Here is a 26418-nt window from a genome sequence, read left to right on the forward strand (position 1 = left end):
AATAAATGTTATTTGCAGTTAACAATTTTCTTTTTTCTTTATTACAATATTTATGGCAAGACTAGGTATATATGTCATTGAACTGATAATTGCAATGTTATATGTCAATAGGTATGTATGAATTATTGACGTATGTTATTAGTAATTATTTCATTCAAGATAAACGCTATTTAGCGGAATATTATTGGAGCATATTATTTGTATTAATCCCGAGTATTCTTTAATAAATAGGATATGCAAGACAGCAGGTCAGGCGGTTGCATAAGACCTGTTTTTATTATTATATTAATTATTAGACTTTAGCGGTCCGCCCCGGCTTCGTCCGGAGTACATATAGAGCCTATAGCACTGAGGGATCAAGTACACATAAAACAGTGAGTGATTTTTTAAATCGATCCAGTAGTTCCTGATATTAGCCCGTCCAAACAGACTATTCAGCTTTATGTAACTAGTATAGATTATATGAAGAAATATACTATTCGAATTATAAACATAACATTCGAACCGATCAATGATTGTAGTAATTATTGCATTCATTTACTATACTATAATTAGATGTCTGTAACCTAAAGAAAAAAGTACCACCAGACCCTGGGTCTTTACTGGTCGAGAGTTATAAAGGACACATTACATTGGCGGGAGTTAGGGAATACTATGTTACACAACGAGTGAATGTTATGAATTCAAGATATACTTTAGAAATTTTGTGTTTGGATAGTTTGTTTAATAAACTTTATGTAGTGGTTGTATATACCTCTGATAAAACTATATGTCTAAATTGGAATTGGAAACGAGAATCAAAAGAGGGTCCTACGGCCTAGATCTCATATATCTAGTATCCGCAATCTAGCGTTAAATAAAGGATATCAGGCATTCTAAAAATAATTGCTAACGTAAAATTTGTTTCTTAGTTGCATATGATATGAGTTACTGAGAAGAGATAACCTTTTCCGTTTAATTCCGTTTGCTTGTGTAGTCTTAACTTTTTACAACAATTATCTTTTAATCTTTCAATCTCCGTATCTTTTTATGCATGTATTATAATTACATATCCCAATGAAAAGTATTTAAGGTGGTTCTACTTTCATCCCATTGCAACGTGTTTAAAACTACAATATTCAACACACTTTTTTTTCTAATTAAATCATTCGATAGTCTTTCTTTATTCGCATGTGCCAGCCCTATCGCCAGACTATATATCTTTATTGGCTATCAAATTACGTCGTTGACAGAGCATCAAACAAAGAGGTGATTACATGGTACCATCATCAGAGCAACTCTGATTACAAAAACATTTCTAGTTTGCTTGTTAATGCAATCAAAATCAGAGACATTGTAAATAGAACGTCGCTCATTAAGTTATTCGCCACCATCTTACCGGTCACGTATTTATAAAAAGAAAACGATGTTTAAATAATTGCGCTTTGCTTTGGCCTTGCTCTGTGTACACAATGCAACGAAAGTACTCACGGAAAATGTTGGAATTTTTTCCTTTTATTCATTTAAACATATGAAATTCCCGACTTCATTCAGTATGATTTATTTGAAAATATTCCAAACATAATTAATAATTGCAGATTGTAAATTGGGACCAAATAACAAGAATTTCTTTTCAAAAAATCACGTCCGAAAAGTTGAAAACCCACAAAGTTAAAAAATATATAGTGCAGTCATCAACGACTTACTATACGAAAGTTTTTCTTTGTCCAATTATTGCATTCCTTTGCGTAGTTATTGCCGTAAAATTGGCGTATATATCTGTTGTATAATTAACTGCAGTAGAACAATGTTGAGCAATGATAAAATGCGATAAAAATAACAAACACGAGGTGTTAAGTAAACCGTGACACTTGAATTGGAGTCTACTTCATACAGAGTTAATCATTTATTATAATTTACTGTTTATAAGCTCCAGAATCATATGGAATATAAGATGTCGCCTCTGAACTTATCTGCGTTAGCTGAGAATATTTATAGACAATCTTAATACTTTTCCGAAAAAAAAATAGTCCTCTATAACATTAGCACAGTGTAAAAATCGGCATACAACGCAGTAGTAAAAGTCGAAAACGTCTAGACAATGTCTCGGTTGTCATAACTCATTAATAGTCGATAATCTACTAAAAAGTGTCCCGAGCTGCTAACAACATGGCATATGTAACTCGGGCTCGTTCCTTCCACATCTCAAACCCTTCCACCCGCACGTTTGACTTGTCTTAGCGTCTTCGTTGAACAACTGTATCCGTTCAACACATATTTTTACTTTAGGTAGTATGTACTATGTAAACTTACAATGTATAAAAATAAGCTTACAGCTTTTTTATTGATTATCAAACTTTACAAGTAACTTCTACTTGAATTATCGAGAATAACATCAAGATCGTGTGGCTAACGCCAAAATGCTGGACTGTAAATTACTGTGCTAACTACTTTCGAAGCAATGGTATATAAATAACCCCTTATTTCCCCTCACTATGCGCCCATATTTGTTCCTACCAGGGCACAGGCATATGGGATGTTCCATTACTCACACTACCGGCTAGGGTCAAGTTAAATCTGAAACATCATCGAAATAAAACCAGATACTCACGCCTCCTGCCTCGTGCAAACATTTGGTCCTTCGAGCAGGGCGTCGCCCGCCACCACCAGGGCTAACAGCACCAACTTCCACATGTCGATTGTGATATCACGCGCTGCCAACCGCCATCATAGCGATACTATTGTGCTCGATGTTCACGCTTTACCACCGATACGGTGCTTTGTCTGAAACAATGTTAGATACGTTACACGGGGCAGTCAACAAACAACAAACTCCAACATGTCGTGTGACATTACCGAGCAATTGATTACAAAATTTATCAAATTTATGTATTTGACTAGCTTTGTTAGTCGTAACCTCTCTCTGGTCTATTAGTCTATAAGACACAAGGGAAGGAAACTAAAAAAGTGCAATGCTTTAATTAAATACACTCTAAATAAAAATATTTTAATAAATTAATGTTTAAAACACATGTAAGTACATTACAAAATTTAAATGTAACAAGTCAGAAAATAAAAAACCTAAACCTACACGCGTGATTTTCATCGCACTACTTGCAAATTAATAATATTCCATTCGCAAGTAATATGTGCTTATTAATATATTTTCTATCAACTAAAGATATAAACATATTGAACATAACTACATAGTTTGCATCATAGTTTCCGCAAAAATCAATTTTCCATTTGAATCTTTTCCATATTCGCTACAGCTAATTCTGCACAAAGCATTGCTGTTAATTTAATTAACAACAATTCGAATCGAACCACGTTCGATCGCCGCAAATTGGTGGTCTAGAAAGCTGGCAACAGACTGAATACAAATGAATATACAATGCGCACACATTCGACGGTAATCCGAATCCTTTCACGCAATTAATTGGTCATAACATTTACAGGTCAGTGAATCGATTGCACTGACCCACGGTTGATTAAAATAACCACATTTACCTAGACATAGTACCTACACACTGCACATGCTTTAAATCAATCAATCAACACTTAACATAATACGCGAGGAATATCTTTATCGTTTGTATGTCACGGTTTAACTCGGTGGATTCTAAAAAAATATTATACACTAGTAACGTCCCGCGGTTTCACCCGCGTAAGTCCTTATCCCGTTGCCTATATGTTATTCCGGTTGTTCATCTATCTAAGTATCGAATTATACCGCAATCGGTTCAGCAGTTTTTGCGTGAAAGAGTAACAAACATACACACATCCTCACAAACTTTCGCATTCATAATATTAGTAAGACTAGAAGGATTACACAGCATGTGGCTACATCTTTGCCGAGAACTATAACAGAGGTTATCTTTTGCCAGTTCAATACAATATATACTAACACCACTGACAAAATAGAACACACTCCTCCACATAAAGCTACTTATGTACTTTCTATTATTCGTAATCTCCGTTGAGAATATATTGATACGGTTATTTGCATTAATTCACTATCACTAATATATGTACCAAGCCTTCCGTATGTAGGTGCTCGCGAAAACTTCAAGTGAAATCCCGTATTCCCTTGTAACAACAAGGTACCTATCTAACACACATTTTATACATTGATTTTTGGTCAAGTAAGTGGCCGTGTGTCCTGCCAGACCAAGACATTTTTTTGTTGGCCCAACCGAGAATCGAACCTTCAGTGTTTCGCATACGCGTTTATTGTACATAGCATTTTAATTTACACCACATTCGACTTTATTCATTTCGCAGCAATAGCTGAAATAATTTATACTAATAAAATCAGCAAAATATGTCAGCCATTTTAGTGTCAACTCAGTTGCAAGTGAACCGTTTTCACAGTAGAGTAAGCCAACCTTTTGTACAATTGCAAAATATTATGCATATATCGGATAGTGGTGGAAATAAAGTTATTATTGTCTTAAACATATTATAATCGTTTAACTAACTGTTGTAACTCCCCGCCCACTGAAAAAGTTCTTTCAATAATCTTCCTAGCCAGGATTGCATAAAAAATTTAATAAATTCACTAGGAATTTATCAAATAGAGTTTTCACAATTATTTAGTTGAACCTAATTTTTAAAATCGGCCTGCGCTGCGCTTTTTGCATGAAAACGTTACAAACATACAAAAATACAAAAGTTTCCTACTCAAAACAACATTAACGTAAAAAAAGCAATGAGAATCACACCATTTAAACAATGCACTATCATCAAACGAAATAGTCAAACAGTTGTAGAGATACTGCCATTAGAGGCCACCGACTGATATCGTGTTTTCCCACTATCAATGTCAATGCTAATTATCGCTACGAGTATAGTTTAGCAGGAATACATTGTCCATATTACGTGTATTGGTATATCTATTGAACGAATGAGCACTCGAGCAAGTAAACACAATTGTATGTGTCACAAAAAACAATAACTATCTACGAGTATATATGTACTTAAGTAAAGAAGAATTTATCGCCAAATGTTGCTGCGGCTAATTTTTTTTTTTTTTACATTGTCTTTGTTATGGCTTAAGGTTCTTATGGAGAGAAAAGACCGCGGATGAAGCCGGGGCGGAAGGCTGAGAATGATATAATAATTAGTTATTTTAACAAAAAACTAAACCGCTTTCAAATAGTCAGGACTAGAAAACATTTATATAGGCTTTTAATTTTTAAAAGAATCATCAAAATCGGCTCACCAAAAAAAGTTATGTGATTACAATAACATAAACAATACGGTAAAATTGAGAATCTCCTCCTTTTTTGAAGTCAGTTAAAAATAAAACATGTCACATGAATTACTAGAGCATTTCATTTTCATTATTCATTCGTACTTGAAAAAATGTATCCATACTAATAGTATAAATGCGAAAGTACCTCTGTCTGTCTGTTACTTAATCACGTCTAAACCACTGAACCAATTTGCATGAAATTTGGTACGGAGATATTTTAACATCCAAAAAGGACATAGGCTACTTTTTATCGCGAAAAAGGGTAGAATGGGTTGAAAAAGGGAATGAAAGTTCGTTATTGTAAAACCGATTTTGATGAAATTTGGTATGTAGATGGAGTTGAACCTGGGAAAGGACCTACCATGCTTTTTGAAGATTCAGTTTTAGGTCCAGACCTTAGAAAAGACTAAAGGCTACTCCTTACCACGTCACGCGATATAACCGAATTCCACGCGGGCGAAGCTGCGGGCGGAAAGCTAGTAGAAAATAAGTTCAAGTAAGTGCACTAGATGAACTAACGACACGTAATTGCAAGTAATTATTATATAATTAAAGAATATTTCTTTACTGTTATCTGTCTGTATCTTTATCTTTTTTAAGTTGCGATTATAAATATTTTAAAGCAATGACAACATCACCACTGACCGACTGACACGAATTTGCCGTTATGAACGGTAAATCGACACGAAAATTCAAATTAATTATAATCAAGAAGAAATCAGATTTTGAATATCAACTTGAAATGTTTTAAATATTCCAGACTTAAAGTATATATACATAAACATACTACTTTTGAAATAAAGATGACAGAAATACAAATCAATGGTTCAACATAAAATTGTATACATAAAGATTTTTGTATCATGCCATTGTTCTCCAAGCTTACTCACTGCCACAAGAAAATAGATATAATAATATTTAATAATATCTAATAATATAAAAAATACAACTTGTACATATTACTAAAAATAATGTTTATTACAATACTGATTTATGAAGATTATGATACTATATAAATCATGCATATCCTAAATCATTATGTCAATATCATTATGTTATTACAAGAATACAAATCGAAGTGTATAAAAAAATCTATTAAACAATTCGTATAGATGAAAGAGAAGTAGTTTCTGTGAATCAATGCATTGTTTACGATTAACCATTGAATTCAAATCATGGAATTTGCACCTTATGCATTTATAATAGTATTTATTTTAATTCATACCACGCGGTTGATGTTATGGCCATTTGTCATATTTGTTTAAATCTATCGAGATTTGTGAGATCATATCATATATATATATATATAACCAGCTGTTGCCCTGCATTTTCGCTCGCGTGGTCAAAATAAATTTATCATGATACGGACTTTTCCTTATTTTATCCCCTTGGAGGTAGAATTTATCAAAATCCTTTCGAAGCGGATGCCTACATCATAGAGGTTCTCTGCATGCCAAATTTCAGGCCGATCGGTGCAGGAGTTTGGGCTGTGAGTTGATAGATCAGTCAGTCAGTAACCTTTGCGTTTTTTTATATATTAAGATATTTAATAAAATTCATACCGTGTGGTTGATGTTATAGTATGTTTATCGTATTCGTTTATAAGATATCTATCGACACTTATGAGATAATAATATATACAAACGCTGCATTCACTACCTAGCCCGATAATTAATTAATTCATCAACTAATCATAGTTATGACTTTATGATGCATGGTATATTTATTTACATGTCACCCTGTAACGAAAGTATGCTTAATATCGTTTGAAAAAAACAAAAAACCTACAAGTTAAACGATCTGTTTCGTTAATTATCTAATGGAAGAAAAATTTTATGTATTTATATATCTCAAAACGAGGACAGGTAACCCGCATCGTTGTTATTGTCATCTAAGTATTTTTAAGTAGTATTTTTTTGTTTGATTTTTATGCGAGTTATATATTGTTATCTACATTTTGTGTACATGTGCCCACGCTCGCTGTAAATTTGAAATTGAATTTATAAAGTGGTCGGACTATCGGGATAAATCTACACTCATATTATAAAGAAGAATTTGTATTTTTGTTTGTAATGGATAAACTGAAAAACTGCAACTTCTCTGAGTGACATAAGCTATATATGTACCACAAGCGAACTGCTAGTAATAGAATAAAACGCATTTAAATTACGCTAAAAAGTCCTTTATATCTATATTATATTATGTCTTTATAAGTTGCTGAAAAATTAAGTTTTATTAATTAAAAAATATGAAATATTGTACTGCATCGATTAAATTCTCAAGTTGAACCCTATAATGCAAAGCTGTTTATTTAATTTTTACTACTCATTAAAATTAATCGATAATTAGTACAGAGCAAATATTCATTAGACATAATAAATATAAGTCCGTTCATTGACATCAATATGATGATAAAATGAAGAAATACCTCTACAGTTCTGACGCAGATAATAAAATCTTCGATTGCAATTTGACCGTTTTTGCTAACCTTTTAATATTAAATAGCGTTAAATAGTCTATACGAGAATTGTTTATGAAACTACTTTTTAATACAAAACGTGATAATATTTAAATGACTGTGATATATACTACAAATTCCCCACCATTGCGAACGTGACGGTCTCAATCATTAGTTGAGAAATTAATAATTTCATAGCTATATAATACGTAGTGTCCTTCCCAGAAGTGTTTTAAACGAAGCGGTCGAAATGGTCGAACGTGGTATGCCTTGATTATTTTGGACCGATGTATATGTCAACTTTTCAACGCTTCGTACGAAATGCGTAAAAAGCCTTCCCCCAGAACACAGTCATGTAAAATAACTACCAAGACTGTTAAAATTTAGTAGATCACATGTAGAACTAAGCTTTTATCTGTAAACGTCCCTTAATTAACAAGTATAAGGGGTTGGTAACCCTATGAGGCATACCAGTAGATAGGTTATGGTTTTCATCCAAAGAATAATTGATCAATCATTGACAAATACATACACAGTACCTCTTATGGTATGTCATCTCAAAACCTGTAACGTACAGTGGCCGTAGGGTTATATTTTATGTAGGTACCTAATATTCGTGATATATAGTGTAATAAATCCAAAGTAAAACGTAAAGGAAGCGAGGCAAAAACACGTAAATGATACTTAAACTAGAATATTTAAGAAGTCGAACATGTTATTTTCTTATGATTGATTTTACGCGATTATTCTCAACTCTCTCTTTTAACGGATTTTACACTCGATTTATTCCTCAAATATTATGTAAAGCATTCGAAACGTCGTGTTGAATAATATAATGAGTAAATCACGTTTAAAATCCTTTAATTTCAAATTGTAACATATTATACGAGATAACTAATATACAAAGCCACACACATACATTATATAATGTACATAATATATATATACATAACTATTCAACTAGGAGCGAAGTACGTCCGCTTATTAAAGTAATTGTAGCAATTGCTAATCGTCAGAACGAAATTCTCTACATTACTTTTGAAAATAAAAATATAGGTCGGTTGATACTTGATAGCCAATTGAATTATAATAAACTCGTTTTAATTAAATACGAAAAGTGTTATTAAAAGATCATTTACAACAACAACTATAGTTCAGCATTTCCAAAATAGAATGACAGTAGTGTAAAGGAATAACACTAAATTATAGTGCCAGTCTTAAAATAAATCGGATTGCTTCAACAAATAGAACTCTCGAGACAAATAAATAAAGATACAAAAGAAGATTAGCAGAAAAGCAAACTCGTTGTCACAGATAAAACATCCTACGATAACAGATTTCATCTTACGCCACAGGGTAATTGTGCAAAACTATTAATATCCAACCAGCTGATAATTAAATCTGAATACGATCTGTTTTAAAAAATATCAGCTCTTATTGCGTAATGAATAAATACTATATTGCGTTGGTTCGATATTACTCACTTGAATATCGAGTAGGTTGTACTAAAAATATGTTTCTATATGCTAGAAGTGCATTGATTGCTGGATTATGTTCGTGCCGCATTCCTTACCGTTTATTTGCGGTTATATGCGATCATAAGATTTTATTATAATTAAATAAATATTTTAAAAGCACGCTACGTCATTGTTAAATGCAAAACAGAATGTAGTAGTATAAATACCTAAACAACATATATGGAAACTAACTCTCCCTGGCATCCTGATAAGGCTTCAATCAATCCTGCGCATGCGCGTAAAGAATTGGTTGTTAAGACTCTTAGAGATTTCCTCATGTCCTTTAATCTTTACTCATGTCCTTTAATCTTTACTCATGTCCTTTAATCTTTACTCATGTCCTTTAATCTTTACTTTAATCATATGCCAGTTTTAGCTGAATTTTATTTCACTGTCTATGTCAGTGGTATAATTGTACATATATCTAGCTATATATATAGCTGTCTGCCCTCGGCTCCGCCCACGTAGTCCATTGATAAAAATAAACGAGGTTTTTCCCTAACAGTTCCGACTTCCGTGAGATTTTCGGGATGAATAACATGTCCTCTTTCGAGTCACAAATCTCTATATTTGTACCAAATTGCATCCAAACCGGTGTAGTGTTTTAGGCGTGAAGAAGAAACAGACAAGTAGACAGAGCTACGTTCGCATTATCAATGAGGATGTGAATTATGTGCAGATAAGACATGCCACGTGATGAAAGAATTTTTTATATCGCTCCATCGCTCGTTCGGTTTTTACGTGACGATACAAACACACGAAAATACAAAAGTTTCCCCTTTATAATATTTAGTGTAGATTAAGCCCAATCACGTCTAATAGACGAGTGTGATGGTAGCGCTCTACGAATTAGAACTTGGGCTATAGTTGCCAAAACTAACAATTACAATTAATCTTCACTGGGTCGTAATTTCAACTAGTGACTTGCCTAGTTGCCATGCATTAAAATTTGTGAACATGAATGAATGGTACTTATGTTTGTTGCTCTTTCGGGCGAAATCAACACATTTTGATTTTGATGATGCTTGGCAGGGATGTTGCTTATTTACCAGAGTAATACATGCTATAGATGTACTAGCGTTTGCGGACGAATCTTGAGTTAAATTTAATTTAAACTTATGCATTATGTGTTGAATACTATGGATATATTTTTTTTTTCCTACGTATAAAAAATATTGAAACACAACCTTTTTGACAAAGCAGAGACAAATTTTCTTCATGATATAATTTACCAATGTATAAAAAATGTGGTGACAATATATCGCTTCCTTAATTTGTGAGTCAAGTGAGGGCTTCACACCGGTCAAGTGCGATATTTACACATGACCGATCCAGTTATGTTCTGTTTGTGCTGTGTAAGGTATTAAGTAGCTACTTATATGTTTACGGTTTACCTCAGTTTGCAAATAATACAATTGGACTATTTACTTAAGATGTTTTAATCACACACTATGATCATTTTGGCATTTACCAACTGTCCACTTTAAGTATTTAAGTATTAACTTGCTACAGATTGTGAATTAACAAATGGTTCCAGAGATTTTTCTTTCTACGCAATTTTTTTTTTATGTCACAACGTGACAACAGCGTCACATCTGAACTGGAGGTTAGCCTGATGGTTAGCGATCACCTGTGCACATTTGCAGTGGTAGTGCCGCTGCAAATGCGTTAACCGCTTTTATTGCGTAAAGGATTATAAATAATTGACGACGGTTATAAAGGAAATGACTGGAAAGGATGAGGAAAAAGTTACGTTAAGGTAGGTTAGGTTGAGGGTTTCCAGCTCCCTCACTCACCGAACGAAACATAGTAGCTTCTATTTTGTATCGATCTTCTGTGGGGATGTTGTACCTTCCCCGATGTGAGTTGGTCCAATTCGTGCCGAAGCTCGACTCCCAACTTAAAAGTTCAAATTTGCCTGCATATCTTGCATTTCCAAGATATGTAGTTCAGTCCTGAATTAGTTAAAAACATCTAACCTACAACCATACCTTCGCATGAAAATAACAAACATGCGTATATAGAAATTTACTCACATAACAGAAATAGAAACACTCGATAAGGTTACGTTAACCAATGTGAAATCACAATGCAAAATATTATCAAAACAACGACCGTAGAACGGCAATGAAACAATTGTGGCGGTGGCTCGGCTAAACGGGTCACTGCGCGGATATGTCGCCGAACAAACATTTACGGTTATACATTAATAAAAAGACAAACATACATCGCTCACACTCCGTTCCTTGTTTAATAAACCAATACATAACAATGGCGCAGAGTATTTTCCTAACCGAATTCCAAATCCACAATTAAAGTTTTAAACGCAATGTCTCTAAACTTATTGTTGCAACGATATTTTTCTGTTATCAATTTTAAATTATTTTCTACGAAAAAATGTCACGGACGTCCCTGAAGGGAAGTATCACTTCAAATGCTAAAATGGGACCAAATGACAAAAATTACTTATCAAACACAAAAAGAATCATCATCTGAAAACCAGCGTTTGATAAATGGTATCTTTCGTGTTTCTATGAAGTCATCTCATATCCCATATGAAACAAAATCCTATTTCTATCGCAGTTATAACATATGTATGAAATCATAAATTGGCGAAGCTATTTTCATGCGTGGGATGAATGCCAGCAATTTGGTCATTGTTTTTATTCGTTTTGTGCTTATTTGCTTTAACAATAGAAGAATTTGGTTTGAATATTCATTTTAAAGATTCTCAATGGACTCATATCTAATGTTAAATGATCGAATGTGTCCTAACACTTTGAGCGATAAAAAGTAAGTATTTGTTTGATATAACAAAATTCTTACGCACTGCCTACAAGCAGAGCAGAGACGGAACACGGAGAATAATTTATATCCATCCACCCAGTAAGCCAAACCTACTCTGAAACTATTCGAAATCATTTCATATCTCCAATGTGTGTTTACATAAATACACATAAATTACTGGACATTGATAGATTAATTATGAGTAGAGCCAATAAAAGAGAACAGGAATAATGCTGAAAATACTTGCATATATTAAATCTTCACATCTTCTCTTCCATTGGCACTAAAAAAGGAACTCCTGTATGTATATCCTTTGCTTTGCACAAAGATCTTAAAAGTTTCTCACATCAATGTTTACAGATCAGTAAATTGGTGAAATAAAAATGGCGCAGACAATACGCGTGAAACCGACAGTCCGCCATCCCGGATGTTATGATGATAAACGTTCAATTACCAGGAAAAAAAGAAATTTACATTGACTGCATTGTGGAAATTGAGATAACTTTATGTAGAATTTTATGTGGAATTTAATACGTAGATATTAAATAAAATAACCATAACGCACCTAAATTTATAGGACTTCCTTATGTCAAAGAATCTTCGCAGTATATTATATAGCCAACACGGTAAACGCTTTTTATGTTTTCAAAGAAAACTAGTAAAATAAGTTTCTAGCTTCATGTACACAAAACGACGAACATACGAGCATTAGTTTAAGCGAGCGAAGCGAGCTTGCCGCCCCAGCGGCCGGCGAGCACGAGAGCCAGAATCATTTTGTATTCATTTAAAATTGTATAGTAATGTAATAAAAACTGTCCGCCGTAGTAAGTAGTGGTAATCAAGGAAATGTTCAGAATGCATACAGGACTTCTTCATAGCTACAACGCATCGAGGTCGAATAGCATTTCACGACACGACACGACACAAATTTCGCGGTGCGATCTATAAAAATAACCAGATACCAAATACTTTGGTCATCTGTGTGTATTTTTTTAATGAAACCACAACGCGTTATAGGCTTTTTTTTATGTTCGAGCAGGCAACTGAGCTGGTGGTTTGCTTGAGGGTAAGCGATCACCACCGCTCGATGGTGCCTCTGCGAATGCGCTGCCCGCTTTTAAGAATAAGGTATGGAAATGTAAACGGGCCCAATACATTTTATTAAAAAAAAATCTTTTATCATAATTTTAAATTTAAATATGCCATTATATCATACATTGACCAGATAGATTAACCATGAAAATTGGGTATTATGCTGTAACTCTCAAAAAATTTCAATGAAAATTGACACCCCATATCTTCTCTGGATAATGTCTAATAGGAAAAAGCACAATGAGAGAGTGAAATCAAGCATCATCACTATATTTACATTATAATTTCAACAGACTCATTTAATTATTTACAAATATTACATCATCATTTTATGTACGCCTTTTCAGTAAACTATAATGAATAACTTTTGAACTATTTCACATTAAGATCAGTAAGATCTTATAAATATGAAAAAATTGTTTATTGTTAAATATCTTAGAACATCAATACAATTTTGCTTAAAATGAGAAAATGTTTAGGTATTTAATATAATGATAAATGAATTCTTTATATCTATTTCAACTTCATAACTTATGAATGTAAAACTGCAAAATTGTCATGTGTTAATTGAAAGAAATGCAGTAAATTCAAACTTTCACAACCCTACTATAAACAGTATAAATAACTTTAAATGGAGCTTAGTGGGGGACGAGTGTCATTTATACGGCAAATTTTAAAAACAACCTGAAAACTTTAAGAAACTATTCTGGCAACCACATGTTGAGCGTATTACTCATATTCCATAGAAGTATTTCATGTTAAAAATATAATTACACATGTGTAACTAATGGACTTATAGTGTTTTAGCAACTTATATCTCAGTATGACTCATTTTAAATGACCTATAATCTGTATTTTATGATGATAAATCTAAAATTTAAGAAGCTACAATTCAATTTCATGTTATTTTAATTTTTATATGAATAATCAAATATTTATACATGTTTATGTTATTGGTATAGTCATTGTGCAGAAATGAGCTGTTTAGACTTTGTATTGTCTGTCATTAATACATACAAACTCACTGAATCAGTTCCTATTTGTATAATGTTGATAAAATATACATAGTACAATATAATTACAATAACTTGTATTTAATTAAATTATAAACAAACTTTAATATGATGATATAAATAATGTTTATAATTAAATTTTGTTTATAAAAAAAAAGCAGAGGATGTTCTGCTTTGTAATTTGTTAAAATAGGTTAAACATAAGCTTTGTCACACATTATTTGGGTTTTCACAATACTAAACTTTTACATAATACATAATTTTAATACTTATGACTTTGTTTTCTAATTATTTTAATTTATTGTACACAAATAACTATAATAGTAACCATGTTCATACCCATGAATACTAAGTAGTCACAAATAAGTAATGTTTAACTGGTATTTATGTTTTCTTATGTTGATTACCCCTACTAAGAATATATATTGGCCTACATACATACTTATTTACATATTAAATTGTAGTATTGCTAGATTAATTAACTTTGAAAGGATACATTACCTAGATTAATCAAGAGCAGTTGAAAATTAAAAGACATCTACTATGGTGGCGATGAAATAAAAGCAGAACTATAAAGAACAAAGAATGTAACAATAAACATAATATCAGTTACTTAAAGTATAATAATAACATTAGTTTAAAAAATTACTGATATTAGATAAAACATTCCCGTTTATTTTTATTTTTTATGCATATTTGCATGCATAAGTAAACCATTAATTAATGCTAAAACTGGTTATATGAGAATACAAGTTATGTTTCTTCACTTAAAGGAAGAGTTTCAAGCATAGTAAAAAATTCTTTGAACGTATTAAGATAACTTTAAGTACATAATGCAAATTAAAATAAAACACTTAAATGAATAAATAAATGATATTATTTAACTTCCAAATAATTTTTAATTTATTTACCATTATATTTTGCCATGACTGTGACAACTATTATTTTATGCTTGAATAATGACTTACCCGGAAATAATAAATCAGTGAATGTTTTTAAGATCCACAGTGATTCACTTAGTCGCATAGGAATCCAACAAACTTGTAGGTCAACAAATAACATTCGCAGAAAGTACCTCACTTCTTTCGGATACTACAAAACACAATACACTGCACTGATTTATATAAAATCGTAACACAGTTTACAATTACCAATTCAGTAAATTTACTATTTCACAATGATCTTAATTATTTTTAAAATTTAATAACACATATCGCTGCCCCGACTTGACGCTAGCTATCAAACTACACAACCTAAACAAACTTCACAACATTCCATCATGCGTCATTTGGCACACACCACAGAGTAAGTAATAGACTATGGCACACCGCACACGCTATGTACGCAGTAATTTGGGATTTATCAAACATAGATAATAAAACTGTAAATTATTTACTCTATTAATTATTTTGTATTATTTGTTAAAGTTATAAATTGAAGCACAATTTAGTCTAATAATTTAGTCGTCCATCGATTTAGGAAAGTGTTATCGCATTTAACGAGTAGGCATCCTAAATTAAGAAGTCAGGTTGGTTTCTTACTGACTGAATCATTTAGAAGCCTATTTAGGAAGATGCATTTAGTTACTTAAAACTTGACTAGACTTGAAGCCAGTCAGAAAATAAAATTTTTGGCAGAAATCATTTGGGAAAATAAAGAATTGAATTTTTAATTTTAATATAAATTTTCTGTTACCATAGGTTACAAGCAATATAAGTATTTTGCTTTTGGATAAACGGTGTTAAATAGTTTACTTGTAATGTGTAAAACAATCTTGAATTCATTCGTAGATAATCTTGAATCCGTTGGTTCTAAATTACTCATATCACTCATATATAATTTAAAAAGCTTCTAATTTCTATGTTCGCTTTTAAATTTATTATATCACTATATATGTATATATTATAGTATACAGCAAACTAGTACTTAATCTGTGGTTGGAACGAAGTTTAACTCAGAATTTATAATTTTTCATATCTCAAATTTCTGAATCTTCAAAGTCAATCTTTAATAAATGTCAAAGTCAAACTAAATTTTGTATTTATGTGTAACATGCTAAAATAATTTATACTAAAGATACATATTATTTAATATGCGTATAACAAAATTTAACATTGTTTCAAAAAAATTGTCTTCATAATTATTTTTTGCATGATGGACAACTTGAGAAGAGCTGTATGTATAAAAGTGTAACACGGCTAAAAATTGTTCATATTTCCTTATGTTAACTGGATTTACTCCACTCTTAGGTGCTGCAAAACTTCAAAAAGCTGCACCGAACCCGACTGAAAGTATTCGCGGGAGATTATCGGGCGTTAAATGCCGCGAGGCTCAAAATCAATGAGGAGTACAAAAAGAATAAAGCCGTGCAGGATAGTGATGCTATACAAGCGGTAAGATTCATTCATTAAGTTTCTGACCTTCACAGAACTGCCATCGAAATACGCCAGTAGTTTTCAGCCATTGATTATCAATGATCCTAATTATGGACTACAAATTGATATCATCAGTAGACCGTTAAACACTAAAGCAGACACACATACATCTTCTTATTAAATTAATATTTATGTATTTATTACAGATGATTAAATATAGTGAAGAAGTTGAACAAGAGCTAAGAACTCAAGTAATACAAGCTCGAGAAGTGAAACCTGGAGTTTTTGGTGAGGATATTGTTATTTTATATCACACAGGACTTCATTTTCTGAATTTTTCATACTAAGCCTATTTAAACTAAATTGGTAATTAGACTTGACAGAGTACTAAATACACACACACTTATAGTATTGAAATAGTGATGTTTATACCAATGAAATAGTGAAAGACTCTAAACTATAATAATAATTATCTGTCGCATTTATTTTTATTTGTTAAATTTATGTATCCTATGTATAAGTTATAATGTAACAGGTGTTGGATGATCATATTAAATAAAAACGATAAGTAAAATAAAATTAAAATAATTTAATCCTACTATAAATTAATATTTATTTATTATTTTACAGAGGCAAGAATCACTGAAGACACTGTTAAATTAGACAATGTTCCTTTTGATGAAAATGCAGATATACCAAAGAAATCTAGAAGAAATCAACCTTGTTGCCAAGATCAAGAATCCAAGAAGCAATGAATTTAATTCATTTTTGTGTAGATTAGGATTATTTATTAATTAAAAATAAATCATAAAATATTAAAATTAGATTAGGGATACAATTTTTGCATTTTTTTTATTTTATTCAGTGGTTTTAAATAACTAGAGTACTCACAAGCAAGTCAAGGTAAAAAAAAAAGTTGTGTGTGTGCGATTCACACACGATAGAAGTAAATCGACAAAAGAATGAGATGAATATATATAAATTATATAAAATAGTATGCATATTTCTGTCTCACTCTTTGCCGGCTTCATTCTACACATTTTTGTATTTGTGTCTCTTACCTGTCGTTTTTCCGTTGCATCAGCTTTGAAATCACAACGATTCTAAAGTAGTTTCACTTCAAAACAAAAATAGGCTAAATGTCACTATTATACTGTTTTTGTATACGTACTAGCTGACCCGGCAAACGCTGTTCCTCCTTACTCTCATCACTTAGGAGTATGAAAAATAGATGTAGGCCGATATGCACACAAAATTTTATAAGAATCGGTCCAGCCGTTTCGGAGGAGTTTGGTAACTAAAATGGTGACAAGGGAATTTTAAATATAAGAAGATAAGCACTTTGGTGACTATAAAAAGAAAAACATAAAACAATATTTTGAAATTTCAAAATAGTTTATTCATAATAACGTAAAGAGATGAACAGCATGATTAGCATATTGCTGATGCGAACCAGTAGAATATATCCCCGCTGCCAAAACCCGCGTAGAATAGCTATATATAGAAGAAGTGATCCTTTTTTGGTCTTCCAATAAACTTGGAAATCCACAATCTAAAAATTTTTATTTATCTGTGATCGCTGTCAATAATGACGGCTACATGAAATATAAATTGTCAAATGCACAATTTTTTCAATATTTGTCATTTGAAACATTTACAGCATTAGAATAAACGTGAGATAGCTAAATCTAAATAGCCTCACCATAAAAATGTTGAGCCGACCTTTACTAAAACGAGCTCTATTATTGCGCACCATAAAAAATGCAGCTGAAAATGGTAAACAAGTAAGGAACGGTCATGGTGGGTAAGTGCAGGTGTTATGTCACTAGTTATTGATAGATGCTTATAAAAAACAAATGGAAGGCATAATATTTACGCTAGGAATGATCCATACTTCGAATAAATAGTGTACCCAATAGCCATTCACAATCATTTGCTAATATCGTTGTCAAATACATTCCGATACTTGCATTGCATTGATGTATGGAAAGGTATTGTTATACAGATTGTTTTAATTTTGGAGCTCCTTTGTAATCAAATTTACTATTTTCGCAACATTTAGAACATGGGCGTACAGAGTACCACCTCAATTGCCATCTAAAAGGGAGGTAATGCTCGCTCAAGGCCTAGGAGGACTCTGTTGGTACTGGATCTTGTATCACATTGCAACGGAGCCTGAACACATCTATGTATGTATATTGATTGTTATGTCCATATCAAACCATAATTTAAGTTCAAATTAAATGAAATAAGATAACATATTATGTAAAAAAAATTAAAGAATACAATCTGCCTATTCTTATATGATTTTTACCTTCCTCAAATGTTATAAACACTGAAAAATATACTAAAACAAAGTAAGAATTGATGGAAAGTCAGAATACATAGAGATTCTACCAACCAGGTGGTAGAGAGTGATAGGTGTCAGTTATACCACCTAAAACTCAAGATTGGATGTACAGATTTAAATTATTTTTGGTTCGTTAGATTTCTTTATTCTTGCATGAGGATGATAATTAATAATTTTTTTTTGGTATTTATTGGTTTAATGGACCCATTTATGTTGCAGGGTGAATGGCCATACATAGACCCAAGCACCTGGTCTAATGAGGAATTGGGCATTCCTGATGATTCAGCTGGACCTTTGAAGAAAGCATAAATTTTGAATTTAGAACAATTGAAATAATTATGGATATGTTAATTTAATAAAAAATTGTTAGTTGAGATGTCTTTTTACTATCCTATACATGACCATGGTATTTATAGAGAAATTTTTGGTTAGTAGATAAATTTATTGTAACAATGGTAACAGTAAAGAATTGTTGCCCAGCCTTGTTTTTCGCATTATTTTTATTTTTTTTTTATGTTATAGCGGACAGCTGAGCTGGTGGTTCGCCTGATGTAAAGCGATCACCACCGCCCATAAACATTCGCAAAGGTAGTACCTCTGTGAATGCGCTGCCCGCTTTTATGGGGTAAGGGAAAAGGAAAGGATTAATGACTGGAAAGAAGGAATGGACTAGGACGGGTGAGGAAAAGGAAACGGGCCTCCGGCTCCCCCACTCACCGTACGAAACACAGTGGCATGCCACTATTTCACGCCGGTTTTCTGTGGGGGTGTGGTACTTCCCCGGTGCGAGCTGGCCCAATTCGTGCCAAAGCGTGCTCGACTCCCACAATAAAATATCTATTTATTATAAATTTTTATAAATCTGTCTTTATTATTTGCTCACATTTAAATTTATATGTTTGAACTGTCTACTAATATAACTAATGTGAAAGTAACTTATATGTGTTTGTTGTCACGTTCAAGACCATTGAACCTTCTTGAATTAAATTCAACATAAATACAGACTACATCTTAGGACAACACTGACATGGCCTGTATGCCGGTAAAGGAAGAACTTTTAGGGGATGGATGGGACAGGCTGTCACAGGATGTTATATGCAGGTGAGCGAGCGCAGTTGGCAGCTGCCCCCTAAAATAAGTTAAGTGTAAATATATATAACACATTAAAATTTTATTTTTAACTTGAATTTTAGAAATACATACAAAAACACTTTTACTAAATTTCCAAATCTATATTTTGCACATACAGTACTGACGAAACTATGGAAGATTTTTTATTAGCAGACAGATGGTTAGTAATGTTTCGGTATCTATTTCTTATCGCAATATAATGTTTGTCGTTTTTGTGGTAAGGTCAAAATGTATTTTTTTATTCATTGCTAAGTAAAACGCATCGTTTATTAGGTCAATAATAATTTTTATTTCAAATGGTAGTTGATAAGTACTTCTAGCAGCATCTAATTAGTAGTCTGTGCTGTACAATGTACCTTCTATGGTTCTGTGCTTCTGGCTTAATCCGAATTGCAACTTGCAACACTGATATTAATTTTTAGTCAGTTACGTTTCTGATAAATAGCAACACTATTTCCCCATTTTCAACTTCATTCTGACGTGAATCGTGATAGAGATTTTTTTCGTACGACACAGTATTATGAATGTTGTTTTATTCTCAAATTGTATATAAACGTTGTGTAAGTGATAATGTTGTGATAATGTGATGTTGTACCTGTTAAATAAGTGAAATGGAGACGAATGCAAATCAAAAAGGTTAGTTCACAATGGACTTACTAAGCCTATGTTGTTTGTATATGAATAACTGTACCTTATGACATTATTTAGGCCGACGTAGGACACCTGTAAAATATACAAAGACCTAAAATTCTTTAGAAGGATTAACGCATGTTTTTCTGAAATGAATTTTATACCTATTTGAGGGATTATGTTATAAAGCAGCATTGTCATATTGCAAATTAGTGTTATGGCTATGGTTTATTTCGTATATAGTAAACATATTATAATATTTGCCTTGGATATTGCCAAGTGTATGAGTCACTTTCTGGGATTGTGATGTCATGTGCATGTTAATAAACAAAACACATGAGTTTGTGGTACTTACATCATATATTCAATGAATTAGCTTCATTGCTTTTACATCCTTAGAATCAATGCAAGTGTTACTAATTCATAATGAATTTGTTATGTTTTGGTCAATAATTATTATTTTAAATATTGAATCAAAGTTTTGAAGTAAATGAAAATTTAAATGTAACTCATTAAATAAATACTTAGTGGTGTACAATGGCAGTAAGATAAAAAATATTCATAAATGAATATTGATATTCACAAGAATGTTGATAAAAATTCTTATCTATATCTTATTATACTTACTTTAAACTCAAGATTATAAATGTATACTATAAAAATGATTTTAAACAGGTTTAATGGCAAATAGCTCATGTCACAGTAAAAACTAGAGTTCTTACTATTTCTGAAAATGTGAAGAAAGCTCATACAGGATATGAACAAAAAGTTTGATTTATAATTTGAGACTTTATCATCAAGGAAATGTGATAAAAAAAATTATATTTACATAATATTAATTTTGTAACAACATTTTTCATAGTTATAGAAGTTAAAATAATATTTTTGAATCATCCCTATTATTTCTATTTGATAATATATATAATTATTATAAATGCAAAAATAGCTCAGTCTATCTGTTTGTTGCTTTTCACACTTGAATCAACTGATATTGATGAGATTTGGTATGACAATTGTATGACACTTGAGAAACTTCATAGTGTTTTGGGAAAGGGTCTATGTACCAACATGGACCTTTTCCAAAACAATGATTGGGCAGTGAGGGGCTGATTATCTTTTCTTTAACTGTGGACAAGGCTACAATTGGAAACCTAGTTGATTGTAATTGTTGGTTCCTGTTAATATTATTGCACTCACGAAATGAAATCAAAAAAAAAAATTGAGGACGAAAACAATTCATTATACAGTTGATACTAAAATTAATGTATTTTTGTCATAGTATCCTGTGTGGTAAACTATGCATATGATGCATCGGAACCTGATGAGCTGACAATTAGACCTGGTGATATACTGAAGGATATAGAGCGTCTGCCAGGAGGCTGGTGGCGTGGGGAGCTCAGAGGAAGGAGGGGCATGTTCCCTGATAACTTTGTTACGGTACTTCAAGAAAATGCTACTACAAGGTGTGTATCTAAACTTGTATTGTGAAGGGAAGTTTTGATTTTATTTGTTTGTTCAAAAACATTTCAAAAACTAAATACTAGACTATAATACACATAATATTATCAATCTTAATTACTTAATTCTAGATCTACTTTATGAATGTGTCCCAACAAAAACTAAATTTAACTAATGATTAATCTTACAATCTGTCTTGCATTATAAATATCAGTATTTGATAGTAATACATTATAGTAATTAACTAGCATTTAATTATAGGACGCTTTAGTCTTTATTTATTCTATAATTAATTACTTTAACATTTAGACAATGAATCTTTGTCTTTTGTGTTTGTTTGAACACATTAAAATGAGAATTAAACAGCATTTAATGAAATTGTCTGCTTAAACTACCCAAGAAGTATGTCATAGTATACATAAGTGTCACACACATTAGAAGTTTTTAAATGCTAAGCATACTGTTTATACAATCCTTTGCAGTTAGCTAATAACTGTTACATGGAAATTGGGAAATCAAACTGACAATACTTATTGTTCTCTACACATGAACTGAGTGTGATCAGTCAAAACTTTTTGTGATACAATATACCACATATTATAATAGCCATTGTTAATGACTTAATAGATATGACAAATAATTTCTTGATTAATAGATATTAATCATTGCACAGTTTATCTAATCAGCAGAGATAAGATAAGGCACATATAGGTAGACATTTGTATATGGTGCCCGGTTGTGGTTAATTTTTAACAAGTTGATAGATTTAAAGAAAATTGGTAATACCATTAACAAGACGTGGTAAGCAATTAATGGGTGATGTTTTGTTAGAGTTAGAGTTTGATTTTTTCTTGTGCAACCTTGTTGTGTTTTCAGTGGAGCATTTTGATTTTTTGTGGGAGTTCTTTTTTTTAATATCTATTATTTGATAGAACTGAATGACAAAAAACATTGTTTTCATACGACTGTGACAATAGTAAGTTTTTTTTTTAAATATATTGCTACAGAGAAGTTTATAATAACTTAAAAAGATGTTTATTATATTATGACACCAATAAAGTTTTTGAAAAGAGTAGCCTACATATTTAAAATTACATACTTGTATTGTAATGCATTTAAAATCCACATACTCCATATAAAACTGATATTTCAAGTCATCAAGCATTTGCCAAATCTTGTTTTATAAAAATTTTGTGACAATTTTAGAACAGAGTGACTGAAATTTATATGTCATTTATAAGTTGATGCTGTGGAAAGGTTAACAAAAAGAGAGAGATTGAGAGGGAAAGAGATAGATAGATAGTTATATAGGGAAAAGAGTTAAGTTGTAACATTGTGATTATCGTCTTTGTATACTTTTATATTATGCACTGAGTAGGCGAATCAACAAAATAGTTGTTTGTGTGTGATTATTAAAATTAATCGAAATAATCAAGATAATAACTTTAAAGAAATACATCAGTAAAGCGATATAAGGGATAACATCATTTTTTATTACGTGTATCACATACTGAATATCATCAATACCCATGTTTAATATGATTCTTTTTAAGTTTTTAAATTCGATCTTTCAAAAACGCGCGTAATGTGAACTGACCCTAAAGTGTTTATGATTTATTGAATAAGTAAAAAATTGGAAAGAGCTCTACTTACAAAATTGATCTGTGTTGGAGCCCTAGGAGGCTAGGTTTATTCAGATGACAGTAGCAAATAGCTGTTAATGGCGCGTACTTAATGTATTATAAAGCTGAAGAGTTTGTTTGTTTGGTTGAACGCGCTCTGGAACTACTGGTCCGATTTGAACGATACTTCCAGTGTAAGATAGCCCATTTATCGAGGAAAGCTTAAAGCTGTATAGCATCAGGCACCACGCGGGTAGAATCGCGGGGCACAGCTAACAATTGTTACATTGATGTCAGGTCGGGCGGAGTGCAGGGCAGGTGTCGCGCGGTGTTCAGCTACCAGCCGGCCAACCCTGACGAGTTGCCGCTGTGCGTCGGGGACGTGCTCGAAGTGCTTGGGGAGGTATGTTATCAGCTGGAGCTGGACACGACTTTATGGACTATAGACCAACGTCTATTTCCAAAAAGTTACTGTGGGAGAAATTGCTCCATGGAATGACAAATTTTTGTTAGCTATGCTGCTTGAATGTGATTAAGCTATTTGGTTTATTCAAGATTGGAACTGGTGATATTGTTATGGAGTCTGTATTTGAAGTTTGGACTATATTAGCTTCTTAATCAATTAACCAATACATCACTCGTCTGCATGCAAATTGACTTGATACCAATCATTTTAAAATTGGCCAAACATATACAGCTTAAACACCGTACTAACTTAAAAAAACGCTTTAATTATAGAATCAATTAAATCGTATCGGTTGCTGTTAAATAGATTATTATATAAATAGATTATATTATATATAAGGAAATTACTCCATCCTGACGAACCTAATCAGGATAATAAGCTGAACTCATAAAATTATTTCCACCGATTCTTGTTAAGTTGTAAAGTTTGAGTTAAATCTGTCCGTCTAAATTGGGTCAAAATCGAGTAGTTAAAAAACACATTATTGCTCAAAACATCAGGTAGAAGAGGGCTGGTGGCAGGGCAGACGCCTAGGGCGCGTGGGGGTGTTCCCCTCCAACTTCGTGGTGATGCTGGAGCCGGCCGCGCACGCCGCGCCCCCCGCGCACCCCGCGCCGCCCGTCGAGCCCGCGCCCGCGCTCCCGCCTAAACCTGGTAAGCCATTATGGACCTTATTGACACATGGTAAAGCTCTTGTTCGCATTGATAGAATTGTCTCTGTTGAAAAAATTTGCTAAGTTATTTTAAACTTTATCCTAATAGATATAGTAATCTTTTTGTAACTTTTTTGGTGATTTTCGCGGTCCTGTCGAATATAAATCTGTACGGTGTTAGGAATAAGGTTCTTATTGGAATTATTAATTTTCTTGCTCATGCTGAAACTTGGTAAGCCATTGTCGACTTTATTGTTAGGGTATAGTGTTTTGTTTGCAATGGTGAATATTGCGCTCCAGCACAAAGAAAAAATGAATTATAATCAACTTTATTATTTAGGGATAGTGTTGAAATAATAATTTGCGAATGAATTAATTTGGAATATAAATATTAAATGTTTAAGGTAATTTTAAAGGGACATTTTTGCGAACTGAAACCCGATATTTTTATCGCCGGAAAATTCAATGTAAGCTTTAATAACAGTAGTCAGTCAGTTTCTTCAATACATATGCATTTTTTATTTTATATGGCCCATGTCACTATGAAAATCTTACTGATTACTACGACACCTCATGTATCAAAACCCGTCCAGCGGTTTGGGCTGTAGAACGTGGCAAAGAAATAGACACAACTAGTCACATACATACTCTTGAAAAACATTACCCTCGTTCTGTCAAAGTCGAGTAAATATACGACGGCTAAATCGTGTTACTCATCCAATCAATTTGCATCAATGTGACCGAGAGACCATACAGCAATTCATTTCAATTCAATTAATAAAATAATACGTCTTTATTAATCGGGCCTATCAACACGTTCTCATTTGCTCCTGACCTTATGTACCCACTGGGAAAATTAATCATGCGCTGATAAGAAAATAGATCACTTAATAGTTGCGATTAGAGCAACGTTGTATCCCGATGGTATACTTGAGTCGCTTATAAAGATTTTTTAAAAGTTTAAAGGTTATCCGCGTTGTTAATGTAGCGTGTAAAGTGATCTTTGTTGGGCCATTTTTTAAAGAAGAAGGTAATTTATGTATGCAAAGTTTTGGTTATATAAATAAGATATAAGGCAGTAAACTCTAGTATTCGATTGAAGACTGAGCCAGCTAGATTTAGTTTTACTATGTGTATGATCGTAACAGAAATATCACATATTAAAACTTCTCTTTTATGTAATAGAAGGCAACCGAGCTGGTGGCTCTTTATAATATCAACATAGATTGGGGAAACTTCGTTTAAAATAGGACATAAAGAGTAGACGAGAGAGTAGTGGAGAGAGAAGAGAGTATACGCTCTGTTGTATAAACAGTGAAGGAGCAGTGCCGCGTGCTGTTCCCATACACCGCGGTGAACGAGGACGAGCTGACGCTCGCCGAAGGCGATATAGTGACGCTCGTGTCCCGCGACGCGCCCGACCGCGGCTGGTGGCGCGGCGAGCTGCACGGCCGCGTCGGCCTCTTCCCGGACAACTTCGTGCAGCTGCTGTCCGCTGGTGAGTGACACACGGACAGACACACACACACGCACACACATACGCACACGCGCATACACACGCACGCATACATATACACGCACGTACGCACGCACGCACGCACGCACGCAAACAAACTACACGTAAAACATA

General features: G+C 32.7%; 3 protein-coding genes across 3 annotated transcripts in view; all 3 read left to right on the forward strand.

Moving 5' to 3' along the window:
• The first annotated feature begins 16103 nt into the window (after positions 1–16103).
• LOC119840428 (complex III assembly factor LYRM7) lies at positions 16104–17296 on the forward strand. Its single transcript, XM_038367039.1, has 4 exons — positions 16104–16278; positions 16353–16496; positions 16685–16766; positions 17109–17296. The coding sequence occupies exons 1-4, from the start codon at positions 16255–16257 to the stop codon at positions 17231–17233; spliced, it is 375 nt and encodes a 124-aa protein (XP_038222967.1). The 5' UTR covers positions 16104–16254; the 3' UTR covers positions 17234–17296.
• A 793-nt stretch (positions 17297–18089) lies between these two features.
• LOC119840386 (NADH dehydrogenase [ubiquinone] 1 beta subcomplex subunit 2, mitochondrial-like) lies at positions 18090–19202 on the forward strand. Its single transcript, XM_038366984.1, has 3 exons — positions 18090–18282; positions 18541–18667; positions 19048–19202. Exons 1-3 carry the CDS (start codon positions 18188–18190, stop codon positions 19135–19137), a joined length of 312 nt encoding a protein of 103 aa, XP_038222912.1. The 5' UTR covers positions 18090–18187; the 3' UTR covers positions 19138–19202.
• A 1211-nt stretch (positions 19203–20413) lies between these two features.
• LOC119840570 (SH3 domain-containing kinase-binding protein 1) overlaps positions 20414–26418 on the forward strand; it is a 22853-nt gene continuing 16848 nt past the window's right edge. The window contains exons 1-5 of the mRNA XM_038367258.1: positions 20414–20595; positions 21869–22052; positions 23967–24072; positions 24636–24789; positions 26104–26286. Of these exons, the coding sequence (XP_038223186.1) occupies positions 20571–20595; positions 21869–22052; positions 23967–24072; positions 24636–24789; positions 26104–26286 (652 nt within the window). The 5' untranslated portion in view covers positions 20414–20570. The remainder of the gene's footprint in view (positions 20596–21868; positions 22053–23966; positions 24073–24635; positions 24790–26103; positions 26287–26418) is intronic.

The sequence above is a fragment of the Zerene cesonia genome, chromosome 6 (assembly GCF_012273895.1).
Source record: "Zerene cesonia ecotype Mississippi chromosome 6, Zerene_cesonia_1.1, whole genome shotgun sequence".
NCBI classification, from domain to species: domain Eukaryota; kingdom Metazoa; phylum Arthropoda; class Insecta; order Lepidoptera; family Pieridae; genus Zerene; species Zerene cesonia.

Excerpts from the sequence above, each read along its gene's own strand:
- LOC119840428 (XM_038367039.1), top strand. The coding sequence starts at position 16,255 with ATGATGGACAACTTGAGAAGAGCT. Across the intron at positions 16,497-16,684 it reads ATAGTGATGCTATACAAGCG|ATGATTAAATATAGTGAAGA; the intron begins GTAAGATTCATT and ends TATTTATTACAG. Across the intron at positions 16,767-17,108 it reads AGTGAAACCTGGAGTTTTTG|AGGCAAGAATCACTGAAGAC; the intron begins GTGAGGATATTG and ends ATTATTTTACAG.
- LOC119840386 (XM_038366984.1), top strand. The coding sequence starts at position 18,188 with ATGTTGAGCCGACCTTTACTAAAACGAGCTCTATTATTGCGCACCATA. Across the intron at positions 18,283-18,540 it reads GTAAGGAACGGTCATGGTGG|AACATGGGCGTACAGAGTAC; the intron begins GTAAGTGCAGGT and ends CGCAACATTTAG. Across the intron at positions 18,668-19,047 it reads CGGAGCCTGAACACATCTAT|GGTGAATGGCCATACATAGA; the intron begins GTATGTATATTG and ends TTTATGTTGCAG.